This window comes from Chamaea fasciata, unplaced genomic scaffold, assembly GCF_029207755.1.
Source record: "Chamaea fasciata isolate MVZ Bird 193981 ecotype frontalis unplaced genomic scaffold, bChaFas1.0.hap1 SCAF_24, whole genome shotgun sequence".
NCBI lineage: Eukaryota > Metazoa > Chordata > Aves > Passeriformes > Sylviidae > Chamaea > Chamaea fasciata.
The window spans coordinates 6,278,888-6,304,044 of NW_027094109.1; the positions used below are offsets into that span (position 1 = coordinate 6,278,888).

General features: G+C 56.9%; 2 protein-coding genes across 7 annotated transcripts in view; both read left to right on the forward strand.

Annotated features, from left to right (window-relative positions):
- The window catches only part of SIK3 (SIK family kinase 3), a 69,640-nt gene extending 47,146 nt beyond the window's left edge, over positions 1 to 22,494 (forward strand). The window contains exons 5-25 of one of the 6 annotated variants that reach the window (XM_066203291.1): positions 826 to 950; positions 1,212 to 1,335; positions 2,056 to 2,174; positions 2,515 to 2,625; positions 2,764 to 2,907; positions 3,447 to 3,527; positions 3,637 to 3,746; positions 4,150 to 4,303; positions 4,976 to 5,131; positions 5,582 to 5,652; positions 8,591 to 8,734; positions 11,407 to 11,557; positions 12,341 to 12,466; positions 12,770 to 12,855; positions 13,533 to 13,642; positions 14,253 to 14,613; positions 14,870 to 15,729; positions 19,237 to 19,400; positions 20,081 to 20,213; positions 20,312 to 20,479; positions 20,807 to 22,494. In XM_066203291.1, coding sequence (XP_066059388.1) covers positions 826 to 950; positions 1,212 to 1,335; positions 2,056 to 2,174; positions 2,515 to 2,625; positions 2,764 to 2,907; positions 3,447 to 3,527; positions 3,637 to 3,746; positions 4,150 to 4,303; positions 4,976 to 5,131; positions 5,582 to 5,652; positions 8,591 to 8,734; positions 11,407 to 11,557; positions 12,341 to 12,466; positions 12,770 to 12,855; positions 13,533 to 13,642; positions 14,253 to 14,613; positions 14,870 to 15,729; positions 19,237 to 19,400; positions 20,081 to 20,213; positions 20,312 to 20,469 — 3,488 coding nt within the window. In that variant the 3' untranslated portion in view covers positions 20,470 to 20,479; positions 20,807 to 22,494. Of the gene's footprint in view, positions 1 to 825; positions 951 to 1,211; positions 1,336 to 2,055; positions 2,175 to 2,514; positions 2,626 to 2,763; positions 2,908 to 3,446; positions 3,528 to 3,636; positions 3,747 to 4,149; positions 4,304 to 4,975; positions 5,132 to 5,581; positions 5,653 to 8,590; positions 8,735 to 11,406; positions 11,558 to 12,340; positions 12,467 to 12,769; positions 12,856 to 13,532; positions 13,643 to 14,252; positions 14,614 to 14,869; positions 15,730 to 19,236; positions 19,401 to 20,080; positions 20,214 to 20,311; positions 20,480 to 20,806 lie in introns of those variants that run through there. The other 5 variants (XM_066203293.1, XM_066203292.1, XM_066203294.1 and 2 more) reach the window with 5 other exon arrangements.
- Positions 22,495 to 23,612: 1,118 nt separating this feature from the next.
- On the forward strand, positions 23,613 to 25,139 carry APOA1 (apolipoprotein A1). The gene is made up of 4 exons (XM_066203483.1): positions 23,613 to 23,649; positions 23,808 to 23,863; positions 24,072 to 24,225; positions 24,301 to 25,139. Exons 2-4 carry the CDS (start codon positions 23,821 to 23,823, stop codon positions 24,896 to 24,898), a joined length of 795 nt encoding a protein of 264 aa, XP_066059580.1. The 5' UTR covers positions 23,613 to 23,649; positions 23,808 to 23,820; the 3' UTR covers positions 24,899 to 25,139.
- The last annotated feature ends 18 nt before the right edge of the window (positions 25,140 to 25,157 follow it).

Here is a 25,157-nt window from a genome sequence, read left to right on the forward strand (position 1 = left end):
GGGCTGGTGGGATTTGCCTGCCTCTGGCACAGAGCTGTTGGTCATCACTGGTGATCCTCACTTGGAATTCAGTGCGGAACTGGTAATTAATTGGTAATTAACTGGTAATCTTGAATGTGTTAGAAAAAACATGTGGACACCTCAGAACTGCTCTCTGCGACTGTGATTGCTTCAGTTCAATTGAGGAAAAAAGGAAGGAAATTTAGTGAATATTCTTTCTTTTTACGAGAACCAGCTCTCTTCTCTTGGATCCAGACTGGTGTCCTTGCCCTTTGCAGTGCAGGTCCCAGCTGTGAGCCAGGGGGAGGCAGGTTAATTAATAGAGAATGCTCTTAGTTCCCACATAAGCTAATGGGTGGCTGCCTGTGAGGTGAAGACCTTTCTCTTTCAGGATTTGTTATTTGCTCTTGGTGAAGAACTTGACTCTGTTTGTAGAGCTGCCCACCATAACCAAAGTTTGCAGCCCCAGTCCTTTCTGGAAAAATCAGAATTCCCATTCTTTTTCCCTTTGCACTCTGTCCTCGCTGGCACTGCCCAGAGCTCAGGGTGCCAGGGAGGTTTGGAGTCATCACCCCTGGAGGTGTCCAAGAAAAGACTGGATGTGGCACTCAGTGCTCTGGGCTGGTGGCAAGGTGGGCATCAGGCACAGGTTGGACCTGATGACCCTGGAGGTCTTTTCTGACCTCAGTGATTCCATTGCCAGTGTCTGTGTACCAAGTTACCCATTACAGGATTGTACGGACTCAGCAAGTTACTGAAATGCCATTTGTTCAGGACAGTTGGAGTGGATCACATTCCTCTCATCGGTTCTCTTTGTTCTTTCAGATTTTGGGTTCAGCAACATCTTCACCCCTGGCCAGCTCCTTAAAACCTGGTGTGGGAGTCCTCCCTACGCCGCTCCAGAGCTCTTTGAAGGCAAGGAGTACGATGGGCCAAAGGTTGATATTTGGGTATGTGATGAGCCTCTTTTTCTCTGGCTTTGATCTGAGTTTTGCTCTGTTTGTTTGGCTTTGCTTCCTGAGTGCTCAGTACATGTCTTGGAGAAAAGCCCTGACGCAGCAAAAAGTGTTTTCCAGAGAAACCCTTCCAAAACTGCATTCTGGCTACTGCGTCCTGTGTTCTGCCTGTGGGGCGGTGCCAAAAGCATGCATTGCCCAGAGATGGATTTTCATTCCGTGTGGCGCTGCTGACTGGTTTTGTTTTGCGCGCAGAGCCTCGGCGTGGTGCTGTACGTGCTGGTGTGCGGGGCCCTGCCCTTCGACGGGAGCACCCTGCAGAACCTGCGTGCGCGGGTGCTCAGCGGGAAGTTCCGCATCCCCTTCTTCATGTCCACAGGTAAGGGGGCAGGCACCTGGGTTTGCACTACCCCTCTTGCAGTTTTAGCTTTCTACAGCATTATAGGTCATGAATTTCCAGCAACAGCCCCGTCAGAGATGAGCATTTGTGTCCTGTTGCTGCAAAAGCACTTTAATAAGTCTTGGGTGTGAAAAGTGTGATTAATTTTCATATAAAATCAGCTTAAGAGAGAGATGTGTAGGTACTTGGTTTCCTGCTGTCAGGTTAAGGGATAATTTTGTGTGGAGTTTCCCAGCTGAAGCCGCCTTGCTTGCTGTCTTATCTGGGGAAGCGGTTCTCTCCGTGCAGAAAATTCCAGGAGCTTTCAAAGCAAATAGATCCCAGCCTGAACAGCAGAGCCTCAGCAGTCCCTCTTGGTGACAGCACAGTTGTATTACAGTGGAGAAATCACTCACAGTGAGCTGTTGAGTGGAGAACATCCTAAGGGTGCTTTGCTCTCAACCTCCAAAAGCCACTCACATAAAAATGTGGGGAGGGACAGTGTGACAGGGCTCCGTGTAGCCAGGGTGGCTTTGCTCCTTCCTAGCACAGGGCAATCAGTGTCTGCAGCAGTGTGGCACATTGGGGAGCCAGCAGGTGTGAAGTGCAGAAGAGAAGCGGTATTTTTGTGAGGTGACTTCCCCGAGGGGAGCTTGGGAAGGGAACGCTGCAGCAGCCGTGTCCCTCCCCATGGGTGACCCGGCCTCTCTTCCCTGGCAGAGTGTGAGCACCTGATCCGCCACATGCTGGTGCTGGACCCGAGCAAGAGGCTCTCCATGGAGCAGATCTGCAAACACAAGTGGATGAAGCTGGGGGAGGCTGATGCAGAGTTTGACAGGGTGAGCAGCAGCGAGCAGCGTCTGCTCAGTGACTCAAACGGGCTCTGGGCACGTGGTGCTGCGGTATTGGTTCTGCTCTTTGGGAACACTCATTCCCAGGCATGGCCTTTCCCTTTTCTGTGTCTCCCGGCCTTGCTTTCCACATCACTCCTTATCTACGTACGTTTTTGTATCTTCCCCTGTGGCACTGGGAGCTCGGGGCAGTGGATTTTGGATCGGTTGCCATCAGACCTCACGCCAGCTGCAGCCAGAGCCTGGTGCTTGGGCTCTTGGGAGCTGTGTGACTCATCAGGGTGCCTTTGGGAATGTCAGCTCTGACTCTGTGCCTGTGCCCTCACAGCTGATAGCAGAGTGTCAGCACCTGAAGACCGAGAGGCAGCTGGAGCCGCTGAACGAGGACGTGCTGCTGGCCATGGCGGACATGGGGCTGGACAAGGAGCGCACGGTGCAGGTGAGGCCTGGCGTGTCCTGCCTGCTCCTCTTGCTGATCAGTGGCTGTGCTTGGTGGCAGCTGAGCAGCCGCAGCACAGGATAAAACGTATTCCATCGCTGCACAAGAAGGAGTGACGGCTCTTGCTTTGCCTTGCAGTCGCTGCGAGCCGACGCGTACGATCACTACAGCGCGATCTACAGCCTGCTCTGCGACCGCCTCAAGAGACACAAAAACCTGCGCATCGCGCCCTCGCCCAGCATCCCGCGCACCATCACCTTCCCCACCTCAGCCAACATCCAGGTGCATCCCCTTTCCAGTGCTCTTCCAGCCCTGCAAGGCCAGCCAGTCCCTTAGCTGCTAAACTCACGCTTGCTCATGGGTGTCCACGCCCTGGCTGCAGTGTCAGAGTGTTCCTCGCCTGAGAATCTGGCGTGTGCTTAGGGTGCCCTAATCCTGAGGTTAGGAACAGTTTGTGCAGTGGCTGAACACCCTTCAGTCTCCTGCTCGCTTAGTGACAGAGGGGAAGGAGCTGAGGGAGTTACTGGGAGCTGGAGTTCCCAGCCCAGGGCTGCTGTGTGATGCCTCTTCCCCACCTTGGGCTGCTGTTGGAGCAATGAGCCCTTGCTTTGGGAGAGGCCAGGTCATAAGGGAAGCCGAAGAGATGCTGACTCTGCCTGAACAGAAGGAAGGGGGGTAGAGGCAACCTCTTGAGAATAAAAAGCTCTTCACTGGCTCCAGGGTCACCTCCCTGCTGCAGGTGCTTAGGGCTGGTGTTAATCCATCAGTGTTTGTAAAGCAATGCAGTGTTTGTGTCTCCTGATCCTGATATCTCCACTCAGCAGACAGAACAGACCGGCAACACCATGAACATCAACGTGCCCCAAGTCCAGCTCATCAACCCTGAGAACCAAATTGTGGAGGTGAGGCACATCCCCATGACCCCTGCAAGCTCCTTTTCTGGCTCACATTGAAGCCTTTCCTTTGATCCTCATGTTGCATTTCAACATCTCCAATGTTTGTCCTGCCCAGACTGATGGAACAATGAACTTGGACAGTGATGAAGGGGAGGAGCCATCACCCGAGGCTCTGGTCCGCTACCTCTCCATGAGGAGGCACACAGTGGGAGTAGCAGACCCACGGTGAGTACTGCACCCTGGCCTGGACATTCACTCTCAGCATGTGGCTTTGGTCCTTCTGGGTGTTCCCTTAAAGGTCCCAGTCCTCCTGCTCTTCCTGATCAGCTCTGGGTGAGCTGTGCTTTTGGTCAAGGCTAGTGTCTCACCTGAGCTGCACGGCTGTCATGTCCAAGGTGAAGTTTTTGTGATAAAAGCCATTGAGGTTAATGCCAAGAGCTAATTCTAGCAAATCTCAACGTGGAAGGGAAAAAAGGAACAAGTAAAACCAAAGAGTGGCCTGGCTGCTCTGTGTGACCATTTTCCAGAGCAGTAAGAAGCTTTTTACCAAGGGAAGCTGGGTGTACTGGGTCCGTGAGGGGTTTCCTCACATGATGGCTAATTCCCCTCTCCAAATGTGATTGTACAGGACGGAAGTCATGGAAGACCTGCAGAAGCTCCTGCCTGGCTTCCCCCGTGTCACTCCTCAGGCTCCATTCCTGCAGGTGACCCCGAATGTGAACTTCATGCACAATGTGCTGCCCAGGCAGAACCTGCAGCCCACGGGGCAGCTGGAGTACAAGGTACTGCCCACGATCCCTGCTCTGCTCTGTGCCCTGCCAGGTGGGAGGGGTGTCTGTGCTCACACTTGCTCCCTCTGGGTGTCACTCCTTGGACTGCATAAGCCTCAGGAATTACTCTATGTATGATTCCAGTTGGTTCTCTAAAGTAGGTTTAGCTCAAATATTAGGAAAATATTCTTAACTGAGAGTGGTGAAGCACTGGAACAGGTTGCCCAGAAAAGCTGTGGGTACCCCATCCCTGGAAGTGTCCAAGGCCAGGCTGGATGGAGCTCTTAGCAACCTGGGATAGTGGAAGGTGTCCCTGCCCGTGGCAGGGGGTTGGAATGAGATGATCTTTAAGGTCTTTTCCAACCCGAAACATTTTGTGATTCTGTGAAGAAGCTGAAGAATGAAAGAGCAGTGCAATATGAAATTCATAAATGGGCTGGGGACAAATAGGACTGTGCTGCCTGGCTTTGGGCTGCAGGGTGCAGCCTGCCCGGCAGCTAAAGCTGCGTGCAGGGAGCTGCAGAGTTAAACCCTGCTCATCCACTGACGCTGCCTGTCCCTGCCCCTGCCTCACATCATCCAAGACGCTGGTGACACCCCTGAAGCCCAGGGGGCTTGTCTTCTCCTGGTGCGTGACCCCGGGCCCTGGCTGGGGTGGGTAACGGGGCTGTGTGTGTGTTGCAGGAGCAGTCCCTGCTGCAGCCCCCCACCCTGCAGCTGCTGAACGGGATGGGCCCGCTGGGCCGGCGGGCGTCGGACGGCGGGGCCAACATCCAGCTGCACGCGCAGCAGCTGCTCAAGCGGCCCCGGGGCCCCTCGCCGCTCGTCACCATGACGCCAGTGAGTACCACAGGGGTGGCAGAGTGCTTAAAAATAGCCCCTCCCGCAGGCAGAGGTGGCTGTGCCCAGGTTGCAGCAGGCCCAGCGCTGCCAAAGCTTCCCCTCCCTGCTCGCCCTTGCAGGATTTGCTGCGCTCTCCCGGAGGTGGCAGGTGGGCTTATGTATTCCTCTCTGGAACTGTGCACTTTTTCATGGTTGCTCTTGTCCTTTGCTGATCCCATGGAAATACTCAAGTGTCCATGTCAGGCGTTGAGGCGTGTTCTGGCTCCCCGGGTGCCATCTGTATCAATGGGGAAGGAATGTTGGAAGGGGTTCTTGGCCGGGTTTCCTTGGTGCTGCAGAGGAGCCAACACACACCCCTGTGGAAGCTTGTTTGGGAAGATCAGGTGTCCCCTGTGGGAAGGGGACTGTACTGGGTGGCCTCCTGAGCTGTGGCTTCTCTCTCTGCAGGCTGTCCCAGCTGTCACCCCTGTGGACGAGGAGAGCTCCGATGGGGAGCCGGATCAGGAAGCTGTGCAGAGGTAACTCCCACTCCGTTAACATTTGCCCTTCCTACCTCCACGAGGCTCACCTTGGGCTGTTCCAGAGCTGATTCAAACACAGCCACCTCATCAGGGACCACTGTTGATTTCGCAGCGAAGGCTGAACACTTCTCCTGTTCCTGTGGCTGTTGGTTACTGTAGGCAGTTATTCCTCTGGCACTACTGGGTGCTTGCAAAGCTGGATTCCCCTGAAATGGGTAGCTGATGGAGCAGTAGGTTCTCCAGAAACTCTTGGAACTGCTAAATTCCTTTGCTTAGTGTGCACCAGCATGCAATCCACACTAACCTGCCAAGTGAGTGCTGAGGGATTCCCCTCCCTGCTGGGTGCTGGAGGTGGGAGGATCTCCTCTGTGGCCTTAGGTGCCAGTGCAGCAGCTTTTGTATCAAGACATGCAGTAAACATCCAACTCTGATGCCTCAAACAAAGTGAGCTTGCTGGAATTACGGGTACCTCTAGCTGCTAATTTTAGCATCAGGCCTTAAAATAGTCTGTTCCAATAAGGAAAGCATTATTAGCTCCCAGGCTGGGAACTTCTGTTCTCTGTGTCTGCTCTAAACACATTGTAGGAAGTGGGTAGAATGTGCTTGTAGTTTCTCAGTCCATGAACACACTAACCATGGCCTTGCTAACATTTTCTTAGGAGCTTTTGCATAGTTTCTTCTCTGCTAACCAGCTGGGCACTACGTGTGGTGGGTGCTCCTGCTTCTTACCTCAAACTGGAAGAGCTTTCTGGATCCCTCCTTTGTACAGGTCATCACCTGGGTAAGGGAGTGACTCCCCAGGGGCTCACAAGGGTTCAGGCTGGCGGTTGTTGCAGACTGGGGTGGGTGCAGGTCGTGCTCCAGGGCCTTGGCCAGCTGTGCTCCTCTCAGTGCTTCCTTGGGAGCAGTGACAGACTGTGCACTGAGACTCCTTTTGCCTACCTCAGCCTCAAGAGTATACTTGTAACCTCAATAATGGCTTCAACAGCCATTAACAGTTTTAATATAGGGCCAGTAATGTCCTCTGACAGCACCTCAAAGAGCAGGTGGTCTTTCTGGCTGTGCAAACACGATAAATCTCATTCTTGGCAAGGGGATGCCTGGACATCTTACCTGGGCAGATTTTTCACTACTCTAAACCTGAAGATTTCAGTTGAGTCTTTAAAGCATAAGCTCAGCTGGAAACATTTTGAAACCCTTGTGCAGTGTTTTGCAAGGCACTGAAATGTTCAGATCCCACTGAAAACCAAGTCCCCTTGGACTCAGAGGTCACTTCACTGCTCTCGACAGTGCTGCCGTTAGTTCTTTCACAGCACATGTTCTTCTTCCACCAGATGGCCTTGAAAAAGCACCATCCAGGTTGTGTGTTAACTTGTTCTCCACCCCTTGTGTTGCAACATGTCAGTAGTCATCAGAGGAGAAGGGTAAATAGCATTAACATCAGGGACAGATGCAAATATTTAGCTTCTCAGAACACTGCCTCAAATACTCTGTTTGCAGCCACCAGTGAGCAGCTTTTGCCCTCCTTAATCTGACCTTGAGAGCAGAGCACAGTCTTCTCTCTGTTCCAGGGAACAGTCACATCTCCTTTGAGCTTTGGGAAACTTTCTTCCACCCGAAACGCTGTTAGAGCTCGTGATTGGATTGTTCCCTGGAGGGCTGAAATAAAATGATCTTAGCAAACCACAACAGTAGAGCTCTTTGGGAGCCTTTCCCTGTCTGCATCAAATGATTCTTAAACAGCTAATGGCACGGGCTTTGGCGGGGCACCACGGCACCGTTAACCTGCTTCTTCTGCTTAAGTGGCTTCAGCAGCAAAGAGAGGCTGGGTTTGGGCAAGTCTGTGTTGCTTGCTGCTCTTTCTGCTTCCCAGGGGCAGCTGCGGGGGGAAAAGAGCGAAGGTGAGGATGTGCAGGTGTCAGTGGCCGAGCGGTGCTTGGCCTGGTTACCAGAGCTGCCTCACAGAGCACAGAGGGTTGAGTTCTCACACGGGCGTTCATCCCAGCGGCCTTGAGCAGGCACAGCCTGGGCCAGTGCCAGCCCTGGGGGGCTTCAGCCCCTCTCCGCCCCCGCAGCAGCAGCCGCAGGCAGGCAGCGGCTCTCAGCACTGCCTGGCCCTTCCTCACGTCCTTGCTGGAGCACGGGCTCCGAGTTCCCCCTCCCCGGTCTTTGGGGGGTTTGCAGGAGACCTGCAGCTCTTTTCCAGTGCACAGCGAGCTTTTGTTTCAGCTGTTGCCTCCCAGCTCTGGTGTGAGAGGCAAGCCCAGCCTTGGTACTGGTGGCTCCAGAGGGAGGGACCCTCTTGCTGCTCGGCTTCCCACTGCCTGCACATCCCGGGCCATTCCCGACTTTTCCCGGAGCGGAGCAGGGACTAGATGGCGCACTTGGACCGGGCTGGCACAGCCCAGCCTCAGCCCAGCCCTTCCTCCTGCTCCTCGGCAGCCTTCCCCTGCTGGGACAAGGTGGCCGCTGCTGGCAGTGTCCCGGCGTCGGTGTGAGGAGCGAGGCTCCCCTGGCAGGAGCAGCAGCCCTGCTCTGTGCCTGCCTCCCGCTGGCTTCTCTCTGCCCTGGCTCCCCGCGCTGGCACGGAGGGGCAGAGCTGCTCTAGTGCGCTGAATGCACTCTGAGGGCAGGTGGGTATTCCCAAAGGGACATACCAGCATTCCCCTTGAGGGGAAACGTGGCTTTCCTGCTGGGAAGAGCAAACAGCTCCTCTTTCCTTCCAAGCTGGCAGTGGAGCACCGGCAGCTGAAACGACACTTGTCCCCAAAGCACTGGCGAGGCAGTGCTGTGACAGGCACGGGCAGCGTGTCCGTGGTGTGTTCTGAGCACTGCACAAGCTTCTTCCTCCCCGTTTTCTCTGGGTTATCTAACACTCCCTGTTTTCGGAGTACTCCCATCAGTCTCTTATAAAATGTGCTCCTGCTTGTTGCAGATACTTGGCAAATAGGTCAAAAAGGCACACTCTGGCCATGACCAACCCTACAGCTGAAATCCCTCCAGACTTGCAGAGGCAGCTAGGACAGCAGTCCTTCCGACCCCGGGCTTGGGCTCCACACCTGGGACCCGACCAGCACCGGTGAGTAACGGCACCGGCCGGCCGGGCAGCTTGCGCCAGGAATCCTGCCCAGGTGGCCCTGGAATGGAGCACTGCGGACATCCCGCTGGCAGGGAGGGGTGAGGAGGAGGAGGAGGAGGAACAGGGACAAAGAGCAGACCCACAGAGCAGAGGGTGTCTGACCCCCTGCCTGCAGGCATCAGCAGGAATCAGCTGGCTCTTCCCTCCAGTCCCGCTTTTGTGGCTGGAGGTGATTTGCTGGAATGGCTGCCATCACAGAAATATTGGGAATAAGCTATTTTTTTTTTTAGAGGAAAGCTTTTCCCTGTGTAACGGTAGGCGTCAAGGTGGCAGATTTGCTACAGAACATTTTTGGAGGTAGATGCAGGCAAAAGATTGGGCCAAGAGTCATCCACAGCAGAGCTTAAAATCCTCACTGTTCTGCACCAGAGTTGTGTGTTCTGACTGCAAAGTCTCTTTTGCAAAGCTTCTCAAGAGAAATTTCATTACTCACCTGAACCCTTGATGGGAATGATGTGAGAAAAGGAAGCTGGGTGGGGAAGGAAAAAAATCACGAAGTCTGAGAAAGAGGTGATTAGATCAAACCTTTGGATTGGATCTAAACACACTCAGGATGTGTGGGAGGCACAGTCCTGATGGAGAGGTATTAATGTGACAGAGTTCTTGTCACAGCAGTCAACCGGAGATCCTAATGCCACAGGGGGAGCTTAAATTCCTCTTGATATATGAAAAAAGACCTCCTAAAAATGCTTTAAAGTGCTCTGACCCCTCAGTGCTAGGAGCGAACCAGCTGCACACTGGAGTTTGCTGCCTCTTGGGAAGGCAGTGGCTGCCAGGCCAGGCTGGTGCTGGTGTTCAGCCCCTCAGGCAGCTCACACTGGCAGGCTTGACAAAACCCTTTTTATTGTAGCCAGAGACCTGCTGAGCTGAGCACTGATGTAATCAGCAGGGACAGGTGAACTCTGAGCAGACTGAGACAGTGCTAGTGCCACGCTGGAGCTCCGGAAAACCAAGATAAGAACCTCACTGCCCTCAAGTTACTCCCTCAGAGGTGCCTGGGGGATGGGAAGAGCAGGAGGGGAAACATTTCTAGGGCCACAGTTTGATAGGAAGAGGAGTGCAGCTTGCAAAATAAGCAGAATGTGCTGTGTCCTGCTTTCAGGATTGCTGCAAATCCTAAAGGTAAGCTGAGTCCCTCACGCACAGCAGGAACGGAAGTTTTGCAAGACTTTAAACACACTTACCCCTGTAAATAACGTTGGTGTCACCTCTGTCTCTTGGCTCTGGAGTCCTGAAGCTGTTGCATCATGAGCAGGGTGGTATCTGCTCGTTCCACTCTTGGTGGTGTAATGTGCTGTGAGCCTGTTCTGTGTCTTTTCCTGTGAAATCATGGAAATTTCATCTGACCATGGTCTAAACAGAGTGTTCCACAGTGAGTTTGTGACATACCTGGCACAGAAATCAGCAGTCGTTGTGTAAATAAAGCACATTATTGAATGGCAGGTGGGTTTTATTTTAGCCCTTATCCTATTTTAAGCCATCTTATGTATCTTCATGTGTAGCCCCTGGTTTTGTCACATGAAATATCTGAAAGCAGAATTGAAGTACGGCTGTACAGGGAAGTTCAGCTGTTCTGCCTTGCCCACACGGGTTTCAAAAACTCAGCATGATTTTATCTGTAGCTTCTGCTTTCCATCAATGCAACAGGAGAACAAATGGATCAGGATAATGGATGGGATGGCTTCAAAAGGCAGGAGCACAGCTCTTTCCTTGGAAGGAAACTGAACTATGTCCTCCTAAGGCAGAGACAGTGACAAAACAGAATCCAGGCTGCTGGAAGTGGTCCAGCATCAGTCACCTTGTGACAAGGGGAGCCTGGAACAAGCCCTCAGAGTGACCTCTGGAGCTCAGGACCACTCCAGCTGCAGCCAGGTGGACACTTGCTGGGTTTAGTGTCAGAGGTGCTGTGAAGGCCACATCTCCATGACCTTCTCACAGACAAAGGCTGCTGCTGGAGCCTGTGCATTCAGTGTTGCTTGCTGTGTTCCGGAGATGGCATTTGCAGAATCTTTACAAAAGAAATCCTTTACTGATAGGAGATAATCCTCCCTGTGAGGGTGGGCAGGCCCTGGCACAGGTTGCCCAGAGAAGCTGTGGCTGACCCGTCCCTGGCAGTGTCCAAGGCCAGGTTGGACAGGGCTCGGAGCAGCCTGGGATAGTGGCAGATGTCCCTCCCAGCCCAAACCATTCTGTGATTTTAGGATTTGCCCAGAAGTCAGGTTCCACAGAGGGCACTTGCCCGGAAGCCGTGAGGGCAGGCAGAGAGCCCCGGCTGTTTGTTGTGAGGCACATTGTGATGAGTGTATGCCAGGTTATCTCTGCTCCTGATAACACAGGTGGCACCTAATGGCAGCTCATTGATAATGGGGAACTCCAGGTTTGGGAGAGAACAGTTCCTGAAAAAAATCTGGCTCCCTCTGATGGCAAAGAAACCTCATTGTGAAGGGGAAGTGCTTGTGGTGCCTTGGGCACAGCTTGGTTCAGATGTGCCCGTTCTGCTTGCCCAGTGTGGAGCATCCAGGCAGCTGGGAGGCCGGTGGAAACGGAGCGTCTGTGCTGGAGTTTGTGTTCTGCCTGGTGTCACTGACCCCCTTCCTTCCCCCTGTGTTCAGTTCTATTTACAAGGACTCCAACACTCTGCACCTCCCCACCGAGCGCTTCTCCCCGGTCCGGCGCTTCTCCGACGGGGCCGCCAGCATCCAGGCTTTCAAAGCCCACCTGGAGAAGATGGGCAATAACAGCAGCATCAAACAGCTTCAGCAGGTGAGGAAGGGCTGGGGGTCCTCAGATCAGCCTCCACAAGGAGTTCTTGTTGCCTCGGCCTTGCTACTTCAGGAAGCAAAAGAGGAATCTTTACACAAAAGGCTGAGGGACAGAGTGGGGACTTTGCAGCTGAGGGTTTGTTCCTGCCCCCTGTGGCTGCAGCAACCCCTGAGTGCCCTCTGGATGTATGAGCTGTTCACCTGCAGCTGGGCACCTGGGGGGCTTCCTGCCCCCTCTTTTCTGGGGAGAACCATCATGCTGTGCCCACCTGTGAGTGTCCTGCCTGTCCCTGCAGGGCCCACCAGCCCTGTCAGACTGCAGCTCCTGCTCTCCCACATTTCCTCTGGCAGCAGTTTTGGGGCTGTTCCAGGGTGTCCCAGGAAAGGGCAGCTCCTACCACCGGAGTTTGGAGCGTATTGCGGGATATTCCCCGCACAGCCAGGCACAGCTTGCCAATGGCTGGAGCAGGATTTGGCCCCAGGACAGGCCTTTCCCCTTGCAGCACGGCACAAACGAGGTGCTCTCCTCACCTTGATGTGTCATTTCCAGAGCTTGCTGCCTGCATTAGGGGAACACAGCGGTGCCAGCCCCGTGTCACGTGCAGCCGTTGCTTTCCTGGCTTTTTGCCATGTCACTGCATACCTGATTCTGTCAGAGGGAAGGGATTAGGCTTTTTTTGCCAGCTTCATCTCGGAGGGGTGGGCTGCAGAGCATGGCATTCCACACACAGCAGGGTGCTGTGCACCAGAAGGTCATTTATGGGACGTGCTGGATTCCTTGCAGGAGTGTGAGCAGCTCCAGAAGATGTACGGTGGGCACATGGACGAGAGGACGCTGGAGAAGACGCAGCAGCAGCACATGTTGTACCAGCAGGAGCAGCACCATCAGATTCTTCATCAGCAGATTCAGGTAGTGCAGCCCGAGCCAGAGCTGCTGAAGGCTTAGCTCTGTTTTCCTGTGTTGCTGCAGAGGAACTCGTGAGCAGGTCCCGGGGGGATTGAGGGAGGGGAGTTTGCTGTAGCGGGAAGGCTGAAGGGTTTCAGCAGAGATGTTTGCACAGCTGCTGTGGTAGCTGTGGCAGCCAGGGCTGCAGTCAGGCACTGACACTCGGTGAATCTGGATATGTCCTGCTTCACCCAGCAGTGTTTCTAAATTTACTGACTGAGACATTGACTGCAAACACTTCTTGTTTTCTTGTGGTGCTTGGTTCAGGACTGTATCCGGCCTCCCCAGCCATCTCCACCCTTGCAAGCTCCATGTGAAAACCAGCCAGCTCTGCTCACTCACCAGCTCCAGAGGTAAAGAAATGGCTTTAGGACAGCTCTGGGTTTTACTCTTCCTGAAGCCCAGGGATGAGCTGACACACTCAGGAGAGGCCAGGCTGAGTTGGAGGTTTATGGAGTCAGAATGACACAGCCAATTCCCAGGTGAATGTGCCTGGTCCTTTGAGCTGGATTCCGTCTGAAGGACTTTAGAATCAGAGAAACCTGATTCAAAGGCACAGACCTGCTTTGAGTAGAGGATTGACAGTCCTGCCTTTTGAGTGGCTTGAAGCTGCCACTTTAGCAGCCAGGCTCTCTCATGCTTCCTTGGGTGTCTCTCACCTTTCCAGGCCCTTGGTGAGCTCAGCCTCCTTGCCCTCAGCACCCTGACTTGTAGGTGAGGCAGGCTGAGTTACGGGAAATGAGAACAGGGTGTCTCATCAGGTGCAGTGAGTCAGGAGGTGAGCCTGCAGTGTCCTTGTCCCCAGGTTTCTGTGGTGGCCACCAGGTCATGCTCACTCCCTGCATGACTTGGACAAGTGAGGTGGCTCTCAGAAGAGAAGCCAAGCTGCAGAGACCTTGGGATCCCCAGCAAGGGGTTTATGGTGTTTATTTTGAACGAGACCCGCAGCGTTTGGCATCAGTTCTCACAGCTGAGACAGCATCTTGACAAGGAGCAGGCATGGTGAGAAGGTGCTTGTTTCCCTGCGTAGGTTACGGATCCAGCCATCCAGCCCACCCCCGAACCACCCCAACAATCATCTCTTCAGGCAGCCCAACAGCAGCCCACCCCCTGTGAGCAGCAGCGTGCTCCAGCCCCATGGTAAGCAGTTCTGGGAGCTGGGCAGGGCCATGTGGTCCCATCAGACCCTGAGGAAGCAGAGTGGGGTTTGCCAGGGCTCCGTCCCCCCCCCAGCCCAGGCCCTGCACAGTTTGCTGATGATGTAAAAGATTCTCCATCTGGCAGCAAGGGCTGGTGTTATCGAGAGCTCGCGAGAAGCTGCCAGCTGGAATGTGCTGTCAGGTTCCTTGTCACAAGATCCTTACTTATCACTCCCGGGGTGGGGAGGAAGGGCCGATATGCTCAGGTTTATGCAAATCACTGTCAGCTCCGCAGGGTTTCTGTTTTGGTGCAAGGGGCTCTGGCTGTGACCTTTGCACGCTGGCACAGCATGACGGAGCACCCATACGAACACGTACTGGGCTCCCAGCCTGGCCCAGAGTCATGGAATGAATCACAGCACCATAGCCTGGTTTGGGGTGGAAGGGACCTTAAAGATGATCCCTTTCCTGCCCCCTGCTATGGGCAGGGACACCTTTCACTAGACCAGGTTAATCCAAGCCCCGTCCAGCACTTTGGGGAATGGAGCCCATCTCGCTCCCGAGCCTCGCCCTGGGCTGGCAGGGGTGCTGAGGGTCTTTGTTCCTTGTAGGTGCTGCCTCCCAGTCCCAGTTCCAAGGGATGCCGTCCCACAACACAATCTTCCCGCAGTCGGGTAACTGTTCCCCTCCCCCGGCCATGGGGCTGACGTGCCTGGCCCTGCAGCAGCAGCAGTCGCAGCCCCAGCAGGTCACCATCCAGGTGCAGGAGCCCGGGGACATGGTCGGCAGCAGCCTCCTGCCCGGGGCCTCGGTGGGCGGGCAGGGCCTGGCGTCCCACACACGGGGGATGTCCCTGAGCCCCAGCGCCAGCCAGATCCAGATGCAGCACCGCGCCAACCTGATGGCCTCCCTCAGCTACGGCCACCGGCAGCTGTCCAAGCAGCTCAGCGCCGACAGCGCCGAGCCGCACAGGTGAGAGCCCCTCCCTGCCTGCCCCCGGCTCGGGGCAGCGCTGCGGGCAGGAGGGTGGGAGTCTCGGCAGGAGACGTGCCGTCCTTGCCGGTCTGCCCCGTGCTTGCTCCCTCCCTGTCACTGGGAAGGAGTTGGTGAGCCAGGCCAGGGCTGCTGTCCCACCTGCCTGGGGAAGCCCCTCCCGTGCACGAGCAGCTCTGGCTCTCTCTGAGCAGCGCGGTCACTTGTCCTTTTCCTTCTCCTCGAACGTGAACAGGTATCCCCCTGCCAACTACGACCAGGTGCACTTACACCCCCACCTGTTCCCGGAGCAGCCCCGCGTTTCCCCCAGCAACTACAGCCCGCCGGGAGGGGTGGGGTTCCCTGCAGCCCAGCAAGCTCTGAAGGTCCCGCAGCTTGACCAGTACCCCAGTTTCCCTCCGAACGCACATCAGCAGCAGCAGCACTACACGGCATCGGCACTACAGCAGGCACTGTTGTCCCCGACACCTCCCGACTACAGCCGACACCAGCAGGTACCGCACATCCTCCAGGGACTGCTTTCCCCCCGGCACTCGCTCACGGGGCACACGGACATGCGGCTGCCCCAGGCAGAATTTGCACAGCTCATCAAACGGCGGCAGCAGCAGCAGCAGCAGCAAGACTTCCAAGAGTTGTTCAGGCATATGAGTCAAGGGGATGCTGGGAGTATGGGCACCAGCATGGGACAGAACCTCTCGGAGCGCCAGTCGTTGTCTTTGCCTTATCAGAGTGCTGACACGTACCACCCCCAGAACAGCCCCCAACATCTCTTAAAAATCAGGGCGCAAGAATGTATCCAGCAGGTCCCTGCGTCAGTGCCACCGCCGCAGGGGTACGGACACCAGCCAGCCCTGTTCCACTCGGAGAGCATGGAGGAGGACTGCGCCTGCGAGGGAAACAGGGACAGCTTTCCTGACAGTAAGAGTTCAAACACATTGACCAAAGGTTGCCACGAGACCCCTCTGCTTGTAAACGCAGGAGGGCACGGGGACCCCGAATCTTTGCTAGGAACTGCTAATCCCGCGCAGGAGCTGGGAACGCACCAGTACAGGCATCAGCCCACGCCTGGATTCAGGAATAAGGTGCCCAGCAGAGGTAAGGCTCCCTGCTGCCCGTGCAGGCCAGGTGTCCGTCCGTTCCAGCCACTCACCTTCCTGCCCAGGACACCGTCCCACCCGGCACACCAAGGGTTTCCTGACATATTTTGCATAGCACAGAATTTCCGAGATTCTTTCTGGCTTTTGTGGCCTGAAGTAAATTGCAGGCACAGCCTCTGTAATAAACAGGGTTGAATAAGGAAGGAGCCCGATGGGCTGCTTCCCTTGGGAATTTGACCTACTTCTCCGGGCAGGTAAATACCGGGGCCCAGCTTGCTGCCATCTTTTCTGGGATGCTGCATGGTGGCCACAGGTTTATTCTTGGTGGTGATGTTCCCAGCCCCAGTAAACACGGGAAAGAAGCAGCTCAGCTGCCAGCACACCCCAGCTGTAGCAGTGTAGCCATTTATTCCTGCTCTTAAGCACAGACCCTCAAGTCCAGGCACTGCTAAAGCTCCCACAAACACACACAGTAACAGTGTTGGTCAGCGTCCTGTGGCTCCAGAGGTCTTGCAGCATCTCTGACACTTTGGGAAGCAGCAGCAGCAGCAAGATTCTATCCCTGCTTGAACTGGGAAGGGTGGGTTCTGGAGAGAGTGAGTTTCAACTTGCCATTAGGGTTTGAAGACCTTTCCTGCCCCTTGGAAGCAGCTGCGCCTTTGCTCCTCGGTGGCTGCTCTGGCAGCACTGGGCTGTCAGAGAATTCCTGCCTGAGCTGTAATTACAGGCTCCTCTGCAGGAAAAACACCCTCTGAGCCCCTTGCTAAGAGGGCTTTGAGGAGAGGCTGAGCAGGCAGATCAGTATTCCCTGCAGGACTCGGGGTTCTGGGCTGAAGCCACCAGCTTGCCCTTGGCACTCAGGGCCCTATTGCAGAGGAGCAGTGCCCAGGGCACAGGAGGCCCAGCTTTGTTCAGGGACACAGCACGGGTTTGTTGGGAAAGTACCAGGCTGGAATAGGCTGGCTCGGAGGGCTGAGTGGGGCTGCCAAGCCCTGACCCCCCAGAGCGTGGGCAGGGGGCGGGGACGAGGCTGGGCTGTGCTGAAATCCTCCGAAATTCTGAATTCCCAATGTGTTTGCTCTCAGAACTCCACTTCCCTGCTGTGCTCAGGGTGGGGGGAATCGCCCAAGGCTCAGCGGAGGTTGGAAGCTCTGGAGGGGCGTTTGGTACCAAATCATGAGTGTGAATCTTGTCACTGTAGCCCGTTAGATGGACAGTGAGGTTTGGTGAAGTCAGAAGCCAAATCTCGGCCCCCACACTGCTGATGCAAGGACTGGATACACAAAGGAGAAGGACTTTAGACTGCGAGGCCTTGTAAATGAGTAAAAGCAAATAAATGTTTACAAATAGGCTTGTGTAAAGCCCTTCTGACAGGGCTGTTTGTAGTAAACTATGTCCTGGGATGCAACTGCTTGTACCCTTTTCCTTATGGCCTCCATAACCCACTTGGACTCAGGCCTGCACCGCTTCAGGTCCAGGCAGAGTCACCTCCGAGCTTCCCAGGAACCCTTACCTACAGCAAACCCTACACCCCTGGGCTTTTGATCTACACCAAATCCTCCATCACTCCGTTTTCCCACTACTGACCTGCACCAAATCCTACATCCTGGCTTTTCCCACTCTTTTCCTTAGACTGCGTAACGAGGGTGCAGTTTGAGGGGTATCTTCTCTGCCTGCCTCAGCTCCCCAGATGTGTTTTCCCGGGAGCAGAGCATAACTTCCCAGTGGCTCGGGAGCGTCTGTGCTTCCAAGGGCGCGTGCTGACTGTGATCACAGAGCTCTGGATGTCTGTGGAGCATCTGCCAGGGACGGCAGCCGGGGACCTTGAGAGCCAACCAGATCTGTTTGGGATGTGACTGAGCTGCCTGTGAGCGGCCCTGCTCCAGTTTTGCTCCAGCGTAGCCATCCCGGGGCTGGGAGCGCTGCCCATGGGAAACCTGCCCGGGCTCGGTGCGGAGGGAGCCGAGCTGGCGGCAGCGCCGTGCCAGCGTCACATGCCACAGTGACACAAAGGATGTGGGGATGAAAGGCTCTCCTCTGCAGGGCTGGGACTGTGATTTCAGGGTGTCTGTCCCTCGGTCCAAAGCAGCATCCCCAGAGGTGCAGTGCTGGCTTTGGGGAGCAGCTGTTTTTGGGTCACCTGCAGCACCGGGGCTGGGGCTGGGGCTGTTTGTGGAGCTGGAGCAGCAGGCTGCTGGCCCCAACCACCGTTCCCACAGTTGGAGCAGCATCCCAAGCAGTGTGTGGGTGGCACTGATCCGCTAACATCTGTTACCTCATGTTTTCCTTCTCGCTTTTCCGGGAAAGCTGACTGTTAAACGCACGTAACCCCACGGTTGTGCAAAGGCAGGGGGAGGCTGCATCTGCATCTCTGACTGCCCTGGGACAGGGCTCCAGCAGGAATGCCACATTCCTGATGGAGGAAGGGCACGGGGAGCAGTGTGCTGCCTGTGCTGTCCTTGCTCCCCTGCCTGCGAGCGGTGTGGGGACCACATGGGATGGGGTCTCACTTGAGTTCTGCTAAATCTGTGGGCAGATTTTGGGACTGCCCTGTGCAGGGCCACGAGTTGGGTTTGGATGATCCTTGTGGGTCCGAGTGGGGACGTTCTAGGATTCTATGGGAACTCGCTGGGGAGCAGTTTTGTGGCAGTTGCAGAGCCAGCTGGGCCGTGTGGTGTCCCAGCACAGCAGGACATCCCTTCCCACTGGCCAAAGCCCTGGGAAAGCTCTGGCTTTGTGAGGGATGTACCTGCAGCTGTGTCACCTCGGGGCAGCTCCCCAGCGCTCGCAGCCACGTCGGGGGGTCTGTGCTCAGCGAGCTCAGCCCCGATGACAGGCTCCTCCGTGGCTCAGGACATTATCCAAAACATCGTGTACTCGATGACGGGAGGCTTTGCCTGATAGGAATGTGGCCTTTGCCCTCAGTCACAAGAGCTTGCAGTGCAGATGGACTTTGCCAGGCAGAATGCTGGTGTGCTCCCGCAGCCAGATTGTAGGAGGGCAGGGAGAAGTCATCTGATAAAAGTGAAGATCCTGGCCAGCTCTTCCAGGAGGGATTATGTTGCTTACAATTGCCAAGGGGCCCTGCTGGAACATCCCGTGTTGGAGGCTCCCCCAGCTCTTGTGTAACGATGTGGGCAGGCTGGGGGTCGAGCTCAGGCTCGAGGGGAAGGCAGAAGTGGGAAAGGGTCTGATTCCTGTGCTCCTGCCCCAGTGCCTCCAGCTTTAGGCTGCTTTTGCAGACCTGATGGAAGGCAGCAAGCATTGGCATCTTTTGGGATACTAATGCTGGAGGGACGAGCACTCACTGCAAGTGAGTGGAACTGGGGGCAGTGGTGCTGCACCACTCTAGCTGGAGCAGCCGGGGATCCCGTCCTTGCTCTGCCAGCAAGGAGCGTTCGTGTGTGTGTGTGTGTGTGGCCTCACATCTCAGCTCTGCAGTGGCACAGGAGCTGCAGATTCCTTGTACTAACCTGTCCTTTTTCTGTCCTGTCTGGTTTTCAAGAGTCCATCGTAGGGAACTGCATGGACAGGAGCTCCCCCGGCCAAGCCATGCAGGTGCCTGACCACAACGGCCTGGGCTACCCCGTGCGCCCCTCCAGCAGCGAGCACCCGCGGCCCCGCACCCTGCAGAGACATCACACCATCCAGAACAGTGATGATGCCTACGTAGGTGCCTTTGCCTCCCTCCTCCCTCCTCTGAAACAGCACACACAGGGCCCTGCAGACACACCCAGCCCAGCTGTGGGTCCTGCAGGGCTGTGAAGGAGCTGGTCACGGTAGCCCAGACCTCAGTGCTCTGTGCCCTGTGGGGTTTGGGATGCTGGGAACTGTCCTGCCCAAATCTTTGATGTGTGCTTTGCTCCAGCTCCCTTCTGCTGTAGATGAGAATGACGACTTCACTGGTTCAGTGGTGCCCAGTGGCAGGATGAGGAGCACTAAAACACAAGTTCCACCTCAACATGAGGAAGAGCTTCTTTCCATGCAGGGTGGCAGAGCCCTGGAACAGCTGCCCAGGGAGGGCCTGGAGTCTCCCTCTCTGGAGACATCCCAAAACCACCCAGATGTGTTTGTCTGTCACCTGCTCCAGGTGTCCCTGCCTTGGCAGGGGTTTGTGCTGGATGTTCTCCTGTCCAGCCCCAGCTATGCTGTGATTCTGTTAGTTCAGAGGGATTTGGACCATTCAGTCCATCCTCCCGTTGAAGGGACAGGCTGCACCCAAGCTGTCCCTGATGCAGTTCTTGTCTTTCTAAACCCTTGCTGAAGGTTTGCAGAGGCTCCCTGGGCAGATGGGGAACAGCAGGGTCCTCTCCTGAGCTCCCCTTGACTGTGTCCTGCCGTCCCCACAGGTGCAGTTGGATAACTTGCCCGGGATGAGCCTGATGGCAGGAAAAGCCCTGAGCTCTGCTCGGATGTCGGACGCCGTGCTCAGCCAGTCGTCGCTGATGGCCAGTCAGCAGCTGCGGGACAGGGACGGCGAGGGTGAGCCCCGGGGCTGCCCGCGGGGCCGGGGGGGTGTGGGCAGCTCCTCGGGGAGCCGTCACAGTGACGGGCGCCAAGTCACCTCTTTGCCCTTGCAGACTGCGGGGAGAGTTTGGAAGGTCAAGAGCACGCGAGCCTGGGTGATGGCAGCCAGCACCTCAACACCTCCTGCTACCCCTCGACGTGTATCACGGACGTCCTGCTGAGCTACAAGCACCCGGAGGTGCCCTTTGGGATGGAGCAGGCAGGGGTGTAACCAGGAGGGAGTGAGTATCCCTGTGTCCTTCTCTCGCCACACCACCCCTCAGGCTGCCTCCGTGGCCTCGCTTCCATGGCTCGCCTCCCCTGCTCCTTGCTGCGGTGCTGGCTTGGGACCATCCACGCAGAGCTCCTGTGCTGAAGCTCTTTGCTGTCCCCTCATTTGCCCCGGGACAGCATGCCTCCTTCCAGGCTTGTGCTGCGCTCAGACCCCTCTGCATGGCAGGTCTCTCTCCCGGGGCAGGGTCAGGAGTGGCCTGGGAATGCTGGAGGGGCTGTGGGAGGAGATGTGCCGTTCTGGTGTCCCCTGACATCTCTCTTTCTCTCTCTTGCAGGGTTTGTGTACAGCTTTGAAACGAAAAGGTCCATTTTAAACCAACAGTATCTAGCAGCATTGCGCCAAATTGCCGTAGTATTTCTGACTAACTGGAATACCATGGCCCCTTTCCTCATCCTCACTTCATCCAGTGTGTCGTTCCTTTGGGTTCTTTAATTTCTGCCACACTTGCCTGTAACTCCAGCTACACCCAGAGCCCTGAGCCCGACACGGAGGATCGGCCTGGGCGCCGGGGCTGCTCTGGGGGCTGGCCCTGCCCGGGGCCCCTGGCCGGGCTGAGCCTCCCTGGAGCCTGCCCTGGGCAGCTCCGAGGGGGCTGGAGCCACTCCTGGATGGAGGCCACGCTCTCCTTCCAGCCTGTCCCGCTGCACGGGGGGTCTGGGGCTGGCAGCGCTGGCGGGGGCCCTCCCCACCCCGGTGCAATCACTTCTTGTCTCACCTCTGTCTGCTCTGTTCCCTCTCGTGTGTCGGGGTGCCGACAGGACCACCCCTGCCCTCCCTTCCCTTTTCTTTCCAAATCTGCCACGACTTGGGGTTTTTTCTTTTCCTGGCTAATGTAGGGCAGACGGATTTTTCTTTGTTTCCTTCGCTTTTCCTCCTGATCACGTAGGAATTGTTTTGTTTTGGTTTTTTTTTTTTTTTTTTTTTTGGTAAATGTTGTTTTATTATTATTGTTATTAATAAAAGGCAAAAGGAATTTCTGTTTGAGAGAAATTTTTAACTAGATTCTGTTCTATATGAATTGTGACTTGCACCTTTTGTTCAAAGTATTTTATTTCTTTTAATGACATTGTACTTGTGACTGGTTTTCTCTCGTGCCAGTGGCGACAGTGGTAATTCTCCTTTTACAGTCGGGACGTGCAGAGGTCTCTTCCTTGTCCCTTTTCCATCCTTTCCGTGGTGGATAGAGCGGGAGGCCCCCCCCCGCCAGGGCTCAGGAGCACGTGGTGTCACCCTTGCCTTTGGGACTTGACAAGCTCCAGCTCAGATCCTTCTTACTGACATTTTTTCTGGAATATTTTTTAAAACTAAAGGAAACACCGACCCAGCCCTCCTGACTTTGCACAGAAGGAAGTGTGAAACCAGCACGGCAGAGGTGACTTTGCTGTCCTTTACCCCGTGCCTCTTCCCGGCCTCCCCTCCTCCGGGAGAACAACGCTGACGGCTCTGCGATCCCAAAAATCAGAGAGGAGGGAGGGAAGCTCCACAGCCCGGCCGTGCACAGCCCCTCGCCCGGCGCCCGTGGGCTCGGGGAGCCCGCCGGATCGAGCGGGGAGGGTGGGAAACGCTGAAAGCCTTTTGCTCTGTCCCTTTGGTTCATTTTCCTTTTGTTTACATGACACTGTATCCTGGGAGAGTCGCCGGGCCCCCCCCAGCAGCAGCCGCCCCGCAGGGCCGTCACCGTGCCATCCGCAGTATCACACTTTTTTTATCATGGCTTTGTATTGTAGTAATCAATACGCGCAGTATATGTTGAATGTATATTAATATACTTTGCTATTATTTCTGTTTTTTGGAAATGTCAGAAGTATTTTTTTTTTTCTTCCTCATTTATGTTGGACTAAAAATGAACAGGAAAAAAAAAGTTTCAGTAAATCTTCAGTCCATTTTTTTGTGGGTCACTTGCAACTAGTCAATTAGTTGGACAGTGGGATCATAACAAATAAAACCATGATTATGATCTTCCCCGGGCTCTTGTTTGCCTTGTTGCTCAACGCCAGAGTTCAAGGGGCGGCAGCTGCTGTGTCCCCAGTGCATCCCTGGGGCCGTCACTTCCCCCGGGCTCCAAAGCCTGGTTTTTGGGTTTCCCAAAGCCCCCTCGGCACTCGCAGCCCCCCTGCAGCCGCAGCCCAGCGGAGCCATGTGGGGAAGGGCTGTGCTGCAACCAGCCCCTGCCCGGGCATCTGCTGCAGCTTTTGGGGCTCTTCCAGCCGTGGGCACAGTCTGGGCGGTGCAGGGAGCGGTGGCTGTGCCTCCAGCGCCTGCAGCACCTGGGCTGGCAATACCCGTGATGTGCCCAGCGAGCTGGGCTGGGGCTGCGGGGAGCCGGTGCCGCCCTGGAACAGGAGCATCATCCTCTGTAGCAGCTCCCCCTGGCACTGCCAGCCCTGCGCAGCCCCTGCAGCCCCGTCTGGGGACACGGCCCCTCTCTCCCCGTCCCCTCTCTGCCCCTGGCAGGCCGGGCTCAGCCCTGTGCGCTTCACTCCTGTGCATCCCTGGCCTGGTGACGGTGGGACAGGGAAGCACCTGGGGTTGGCTCGGGCTGAGAGGAGTTTTGGGGTGGCCGTGCCAGGGGGTGGCTGGTGCCTGCTCTGAGCTGAGCCTTCGCTTCCCCCAGGTCCCCAGCGAGGGCTGGCGTGGGCGGGCAGCGGCACGGCTCCTCTGAGCTGGGGACACAGCGGGAAAAAGGGGTGACGTGAGCGGCCCGGTGAAGGACAGGGCACAGACCCGCGGAGGAGGCGAGGGGTCCGGGTACGGCAGGCCAAATCCCTGCGGGAATAAACCTTGTCCCCGGGCCGGCGGCCAATCCCTGGGGGCTGCGAGGGGCCCCGGCAAGGCCGCAGGGCCAGCGGGAATCTGGGTCACCGGGAGCGTAAACAGCTCCTTGGCCGGCGAGGCGCGTCCCGCGGGGAGCTCCTGTTTGCTCGCCGCCCCTGCCAAGCCCGCGCTCCTCGGCGATGCTGCGCGATCCTTGAACCCTGCGCGCCACATCGCCCGCCGGGAGCGCGTTCCGGGGCCGCCGCGCTGGCTTATCTCCTCGGAACTGCCCCTCCGGCATAAATAGCGGCGGCGGAGCCCCGGCCGCTCAGACTGGACGAGCAGCAGCCGTAGAGAGAGCTGGTAAGAGCCCGGGCTGCTCCGCAGGACCCGCGGGCACAGAGCGGTGCTCCTCGCCCGCCGCCCCGGCGGGGACCCGTCGAGCCGGGCTGCGGGCTCAGCCCCCGCGGGGGTGGACTTGCCGGGGCTCCCCGCGCCCAACTCTGTCGCTCTGCCCGCAGGTCCAGCGCGAAGATGAGAGCCGTGGTGTTGACCCTCGCCCTGCTCTGCCTGACGGGTAGGTCCGGACGGGGCTGCGGATGCCCGCGGGATGGATGGATGGAGCAGCGCGGGCGGGATGGGGAGGCTGAGCCCGACCCGAGCGCTGCTGGAGGCCGCCGGTTTCCGAAGCGCTTTGCAAGTCGGGCTGCAGCCGGGCGGGTCCCCGGCAGGGCTGGAGCCGTCCCCGGGCGGCGTGTCCTGAGCACAGCCGGCTCTCTCCGCAGGCACCCAGGCCCGCTCCTTCTGGCAGCACGATGAGCCCCAGGCTCCCCTGGACCGCCTCAAGGACATGCTCGATGTCTACCTGGAGACAGTGAAGGCCAGCGGCAAGGACGCCATCGCCCAGTTCGAGGCCTCCACCGTGGGCAAACAGCTGGAGTAAGTGGGAGGCGTGTGGTGGGGGGCTGGCGGGGGGCCCTGGGCTCCGTGTGTGACCTCCCTCCCCTCCCACAGCCTGAAGCTGGGCGAGAACCTCGACACGCTGGGCGCGGCCGCCGCCAAGCTGAGAGAGGATGTGGCCCCCTACTACAAAGAGGTGCGGGAGATGTGGCTGAAAGACACCGAGTCCCTGCGCAAGGAGCTGACCAAGGACCTGGAGGACGTGAAGGAGAAGATCAAGCCCTTCCTGGACCAGTTCTCTGCCAAGTGGACGGAGGATCTGGAGCAGTACCGCCAGCGCCTGGCCCCCCTCGCCCAGGAGCTGAAGGAGCTCAGCAAGCAGAAGGTGGAGCTGCTGCAGCAGAAGCTGACCCCCGTGGCCGAGGAGGCGCGGGACCGCCTGCGCGGGCACGTCGAGGAGCTGCGCAAGAACGTGGCCCCCTTCAGCGACGAGCTGCGGCAGAAGCTGAGCCAGAAGCTGGAGGAGATCCGGGAGAAGGGCATCCCCCAGGCCGCTGAATACCAGGCCAAGGTGGTGGAGCAGCTCAGCAACCTGCGTGAGAAGATGACTCCCCTGGTGCAGGACTTCAAGGAGCGCCTCACCCCCTACACCGAGACCCTCAAGGCCCGTTTCCTCAGCTTGCTGGAGGAACTCCAGAAGACCGTGGCCTGAGCCGCCGGCGGGCGCGGCCAGGGACTGAGCCAGCCCCTCTCCGCAGCCGCCCCGGGTGCTCCCTGCCCTGCCCCGGGTGCTTCTCCTCAGGGGGCTCTGGGGACAGGCTGCAGGAGCCCCGGGCCAGCCCAGCCCTGGGGTGTCCTCCCCGGAGACCCCCTCCTCCCCTAGAATTCCTTCCCCAACCCGGCGTCGCTCCCGGCTTTGCCTCCCTTTTGACAAATAAACTTGACTTAAGTTATTGGAGCTCGCTCAGTCT

Excerpts from the sequence above, each read along its gene's own strand:
- APOA1 (XM_066203483.1), top strand. The coding sequence starts at position 23,821 with ATGAGAGCCGTGGTGTTGACCCTCGCCCTGCTCTGCCTGACGG. Across the intron at positions 23,864-24,071 it reads CGCCCTGCTCTGCCTGACGG|GCACCCAGGCCCGCTCCTTC; the intron begins GTAGGTCCGGAC and ends CTCTCTCCGCAG. Across the intron at positions 24,226-24,300 it reads ACCGTGGGCAAACAGCTGGA|CCTGAAGCTGGGCGAGAACC; the intron begins GTAAGTGGGAGG and ends CCCCTCCCACAG.